The 6533-nt window shown below is 39.0% G+C and overlaps 1 protein-coding gene across 1 annotated transcript in view; it reads right to left on the minus strand.

The window, feature by feature from the left end:
• LOC106522689 (uncharacterized) overlaps nt 1–1436 on the minus strand; it is a gene marked incomplete in the record, with an annotated part of 21053 nt that extends 19617 nt beyond the window's left edge. Inside the window, 4 exon segments of the mRNA XM_014015813.1 lie at nt 133–462; nt 555–821; nt 917–1249; nt 1346–1436. Of these exon segments, the coding sequence (XP_013871267.1) occupies nt 133–462; nt 555–821; nt 917–1249; nt 1346–1436 (1021 nt within the window).
• Between the last annotated feature and the right edge of the window lie 5097 nt (nt 1437–6533).

A 6533-nucleotide genomic window follows, 5' to 3' on the forward strand; every position in this document is an offset into this window, starting at 1 on the left:
CTTAGCTATCTCATGAGATAGCTAAGCGGAAATGGGCTTCCATATGAATAATTGTGACTGATTCTTCAGAGATGTTTTCTTGTAATGAAGGTTTTTGTTGGTTAAAAACAAAATGTTTTTGTTGGGACTTACAATCAAACGGTGGGGTGAATTTTTGTGATTTCACCACAAGACGGGGCTGCGGTCCTTCAGGCCCCAAATCCATCTCTGCTTCACACCAGAAATGGGCCTCAAGATCCTCTTTCCTGGTGTCAAACCTCAGGCTGAAGGTCTCATTCTCCGGTGTCCTCATGGTTCTGCTAGAGCTCAGGCGGCCCAGTGGTGTCAGTCCTCTGTAGAGGGTCACAGTGAGGTTTTCAACAGGCGCCATGTTTAACACAGTACACTGCACAGTGTGTTCGCCACACTCAGTCAGAGGCCCAGGGTGAACCAGAAGGCTGATGGACACACCCTGTGGAGGCTCTAGAAACAAATATTAATTAGAGCTCATCAACAGCAACAAAACAACCACAAAAACAARCAGAATCTTTGTTAAAACCAGTAAATTTACTCACGGTAGACAGTAACAGGCAGGCTGGCGTGACACAGCTTATCTTCCAATCCAAAATAACAAACGATCTGTGGGTCCCACTCAGTCATGTGATCTACAGTCCAGAACAGTTTGGGTCCATTTTTAGTCACTTTACCCAAAGTTACGTTCAAACGTAAAAACTCATCATGACAGTTGTTCCTGGAGGAGGAGCATGTGGCGCTGGCTGGGTCACCGTGCTTCACCACCAGTCTGGATGGAGTGAAAACAGGTTTATCTGGACAGACCGAGTCTGTAACAAATAAAGAAAACAAGAAATGTCAAAATAAAATCAAAAAGTCTAGGAAAGGTGCTTGTTTCCAGTTTACTGAAGGTAAATATCCTCACAGCTGACTGCTGCAGCGAGGTGTTCTGATTTCACCACAGGAGGGGGCTGCGGTCCTTCAGGCCCCAGGTCTAGTCTGGCTTCACACCAGAACTGGACTCCATCATCATATCTGCTGGGGCTGAAGCTCAGAGTGAAAGTTTCACTCCTCGGTTCCTTCACGTTACTGTGCGTCGACCTCCTGTGACCCAGAGGTGCCGCTCCCCCGTAGAAGATCACGGTGAGGTTTTCAGCAGGTGCAACGTCTCCCACAATGCACTGCAGGGTGTACTCGCCACACTCACTCATAGGTCCAGTGTGATTTACAACACTGATGGACACACTCTGTGGAGGCTCTGAGAATTCAGCAACACAGATTAACACAGAGATCAAAGCATAATAATGGATTATAACCTCATAATAAAATTATTTTAAAAAGTTAATTTCCTTACGGTAGACAGTAACAGGCAAACTGGATAAACACTGGTGGTTTGAAACAGTCGTTTCATAAAAGCATATGGGGTCTATGTCCCACACAGTCATGTTTGTAACTCTCCAAAATAACGTGCTTCCATTTCTTACTGAAACTCCCACCGATATCTCCAAACCAGCATGATGACAGCCATCTTTGCAAACAACACATTCTGCCATGGCTGCACCACCGTACTTCACTACCAGGCTGGATGGAGTGAACACAGGTTTGTACTGGCAGCTTGACTCTGTTAAAACAAAGCAGTAAACACAGGATAATAAAAAAATGAATCAGCCATCATTGAAAATATTCATGTAACTTCTCCTCATGGAGTCCTTCTGGAGCATGTGTCAAAGTCATGGCCTGCGGGCCAAATCTGGTTCTGTGTAAGACTTTACATGTAAAATAGTTTTGTTGTCTCTGTATTTAGTGCATTCTTCTCATGACAGCTGGCCAACTTTCAGGCCAGAAAAGTGAAGTTTAAAATTTTCAGTAATCTTTGATTTTAGTGTGGAAAGAGCAACCAAGAATCAACTTTATTTATTATTTTATTTTGTATTTTATTCTTATTTTGAGGTCAAATAATTAAGATTTCCTTCAGTTCTCTTGTCGGCCCTGTACTGGGTCCAACAGGGCTTTGTATTTTTAAGATAAGAAAAAAAAAGTTGTTGACAAAGGAATGCTGGTGGCAATTTCCTTTAAAGTTCAATTATTTAAAAGGCCACCATTGCAATGGAGTAGTTTTTTCATCACAGRCAAAAGAAATCTATTGTCCAAAACCATGCTGATGTTTTCCTTTGTTTAATTAAACAAACTTCCCAGTAACTCACATTGTGTTCAACCACACCTTCTTCTTTGGCAAAACCACAAGCCCACCCCATTGCATTCTGGTCCAGTACCAGGCTTTCTTTTACTTAGTCTTTGCAAATAAAAGTAATGCCACAGAAAATACTAACACAATGTTTTATACAAAATATTACCACAAAAAGTAAACCTAAAAGAATTAATCAACTAATAATAATTTCAAATGTATAACTTTAGGTCTATCATTGGGAGGGGGGTGGGGGGGGGTTACGCTCTAAAACACTGCATGTCATTTTTAGCAATTATGCTTAAACGTACATATGACAATGTAAATTTTGTAATCAGGTTAAAGTTACCTAAAGATAACAAGAGTTGCGTCATTCTACTTAACCAGTTAATTTCTATTGTGTTTGAACAAATGATGTAATTTTATTAGAGGGGTTATTTTGAATTGATCAAATTATTGTGGGGGTCATAACCCCACTAACCCCCCTGCAAATTACGCCTATGACTATAATGATGAGTCTTTCCAAGGTTTTATCTTTGTTCTGTATTTGTTGTATGCTCTAGTCTAAATACTACATAAAACATTATTTTAAAAAGATCATTTGTATTTCTATAAAAATAATCTGATACATCTTTTCTTCAATAAATATTGACAAAAACTGGCCCTTGGCTTGGATCAACTTTTGAAGTTTGGCCCCGTGTTGCTGAGGTTGACACCCCTGTTCTCCCTTTTCCACTAGTGCCAAAGTGTAGTGTCGATACGGTTCGGTACGGTTCCAAGCCTTTTCCGTTAGGCCAGATTCATGGAACCAGMCCTTTTTTTAGTACCTGCTTCATTGTGTTTCCAAGTGGTCCCAGTCGACACCAAAATGCGACGTCAGAACACTGTTCGTCACTGATTGGTTAGGGGTTGGAGTCACCGCCAACAACTCAAGGAGCCATTTTTTCAGTTGCAGCAGTGACATTAGTTAAGTTTCCATCCAATTTAAATTTGAATTTTTAGCAAATTTTTAAAATTTCAAAACTTATTCGGCAAATGTGTTTCCATCTCTCATTTTGCGCATTAACTTTTTTTTTCTTCGAAAAACCCAAAAACCACCTCCACCAACCACCCAAAACACACCCACWGGAACCGGACTGGAACGTCAATGGAAAAGCACCCGAACTGACCCRTTCCGACACTGACCGTACCGACACTACACTTAGGAGGCACTAGTGGAAAAGGGTCGATGATCTTAAGGTGTTCCTAGTCCAGAGGGTAGAGCATAACTCTTCTGAGTCTGGCCCAGGTTTCTGCCTCACTCCACCCACTCATCATATCAATTTATTTATTTATTAACCTTTATTTAACCAGGCAAATCTCACTGAGATCACTCTTTTGAAAGGGAGGCCTGGGCCTGAAGGCAACCAATTGGTGCCAAGAATACTTTCACATAAGTGTACTGGAAAGACTCACACAGAGAAAGATGGCAGTTAAGACGTTTTATTGGCATGAGGAGATTATTTGGCGCTCGAGTCCCAGCAGAAGATAGGTGCAGTGAACGGCTCTGAGCTAGCAATCAGCTTAGGTTTAGGATTAACGTCTTCCCCCGAGGCCCGGGCACTGGTGGTGGTGTGGAGGCCAGAGGGTGTAGGTAGACAGGAGTATCCTGAGATCAAAGGTGGAGGTGGGTGTAACTCGTCTGGAGATGGGTCAGATGACCAAACCCACTCTGACTGCATGTGACCTTAACGTCTCTTCAAACTAGTCTTTTAAATTACAGGTTTTTGCAAAAAATATCAGGCAACAGTTTAGATGTATAAACAAACAAAAAATAATTAGTGTTATGATGACGCAATACAAAGATCTTCACATATCTGAACTAAAATGTCATTTCCACAATCCAGTATCTTACAAGAATATTACAGATACCTTTTCTAAATGACATCTTCAAAGGAAAATGAGAAATATATACTCCAGACTGAAATCTTTTTAAATATCAGTGAGTAAATCTGTACATTATGACTCAGCCTATCTGTTACTATGATGGAAAACTCTTTACTCACCACAGGTCACACAGCAAAGACACAGAAGGGTCATGAGAAAACCCACTGATGGAATAAAATGATAAAACATTATTCTCAGGCAGATCCAGGCAAGACTCTTTAACGGAGGTCAGAAACTGAATGTGCTCCGCCAGTTCCTTTTTCCTTTTTAAGTTTGGCAGCACAGCGTGTCCGCCACAGCTCCTTTAAAAGCCTGCCTTCAGAACACGAAAGTGAAAGTTTAGTTTATTTTTGAATCACCTGGTTAAAGACAGGACTGTTTTCTTTTTTACATTTTCACTGCAGGACTAAAAATTAGTACAGAAAGTATTAATAAAAATTAAATATGTTGGGTAGTGATTTTTCCTAGAGCAAGCAATCGGCTGTCACAATCATACACACCAAACATTCCTTAAACGTCTCAAATTTTCAGCAACTTGTCCACAATTTTTTTTGTTTTAAACACATTTAGGGAGTTTGATCAGAACAGATTTCAAAGGGAGTGCATTGTTTCACTTCCCGGGGATTTTTATCAGCTTCCTGACATCTCTCCCTGTCAGTGGGTGTGCTGCAGTGGCGGCTGGTGGATTTTTCTCCAGTTTGTTTGTTTGTTTATTTATTTATACAGAGACAATGTACAACATTTCATTAACCTTTTACAAGGAGAGATGCATGGTACCAGGTTATAGCAAAGAATGCTAATTTCAACCTGCAGTCTCTGGACAGGTTGATGTAATCAAACATGTTCTAATAAACAATAACAAGCCAATTTAGTAAAAAAAAATTACATACATATGCAAAAACAATAAATCAATTACCCAAATATCATTAAAAACAAAAACTACAAACTAAAAAAACATAAAACATTCTCCTTACTTTCATCAGTTATGAGTACAAATCTGCTTATTTAACAGCCATGTTTTTGCCAAATGTGCAAACATTTTATAAGTGGAACATGTTATAATGTTCTTTGGTAAGCTATTCCAGTGATTTGTGGCGACAAAGGAGAAATAAATTTTTATTAAAGGCAGTTCTACATTTTGAGATGCTGCACTCACCTCTAGAGGTCGCCCTTGTGAGTCATGTTTTCTGATCTCAAAGGGACAAACTTTCTTAAAGGTGGAGCAGCAATATTGTGAAGAATTTTGTAAACTAAACAAATGTTTGCATAAAATATCAAATGCTCTAAGTTAAAAAAAATCATATTTTGAGAGAATATGACAGTAATGATATTGTCTAGATTTCTTGTGAATCTTTAAAGCATTTTTATATATCGATTCAAGATGTTTCAACGTTGTTTTGCATGCCTGTGACCAACCACTTATACAATATAAAAGACATGAAAAAAAATCATAGAATTCAGGCAAATATGGGATGCCTCAGTAGTTAGAGAGCCACGTATTTACCTAAAATTAACTAGGCTGTTGAGGACTTTCTAAGTTTTTTGGCATGATTTTTAAAGRTTAAAGTTGGATCTAAGGTCACACGTAGGTAAGAAAATTCATTAACATTTTTAATTTTCCCCCCATTTATATAAATATCGGGATAACTCATAATTTAATTGGGGCTACAACTCCAAAATAAACATATCTCAAAAAGCAATCACACATGTACTAAGTTGTTTTATGTCAGTGTATTTATTAAATAAACTGAAATAATTTAAAAGCATTAAAAAATGGTATTACAATGGCATGTTGTGTTTTATGTTTTGTACATAAATTTTGCTCTTCTGTTACTGAGAAGCAAATTTCTTCATGACTCTGGTTAAAGTCAGGGATGTTTTAACCAGATTCTTCTCTATAGAGCATGGTCAGTGCAGTGAGATGTGACGTTGTACCTGAGGAAAGTCTGGATTGTCTTCAGTGTTGAGAAGCTCCTCTCAGATTCAGCTGTGGTCAGAGGAGGTGAGATGAGAACCTTCAGCAGAGCCACAGTCTCTGAAGGTGTCCTGCAGATTGTTCTTCATGAAGAGCAGCTGGTACAGAGCCACAGCACCACTGCAGCTCCTGCARTCATCCAGGTTGTAGATGAGACTTTGTGGTCCTGTTCAGCATTGTGTAAGCCTCTATGGTGGGCTTCAGCTGCTTCAAAAAACTGGCAGTGGTCCTGCAGGAATCTGTCTGCCTGCAGCAGTGTATCMYTGATCAGATRTTTTGTGAACGGCTTAAGATGGATTCACAAACCTTTAAAAATAAATGCACAAATTTAATTCAATATGGAGATGACTTCAAAATCAGCTATCATCTATTTGATATAGAAAAAATAATTGATGTTATGAATACATGTGTTAATACCATCAAATTGTTGCACTATTAAGGCAAATTATATTATAT

This window comes from Austrofundulus limnaeus, unplaced genomic scaffold, assembly GCF_001266775.1.
Source record: "Austrofundulus limnaeus strain Quisiro unplaced genomic scaffold, Austrofundulus_limnaeus-1.0 Scaffold135, whole genome shotgun sequence".
NCBI lineage: Eukaryota > Metazoa > Chordata > Actinopteri > Cyprinodontiformes > Rivulidae > Austrofundulus > Austrofundulus limnaeus.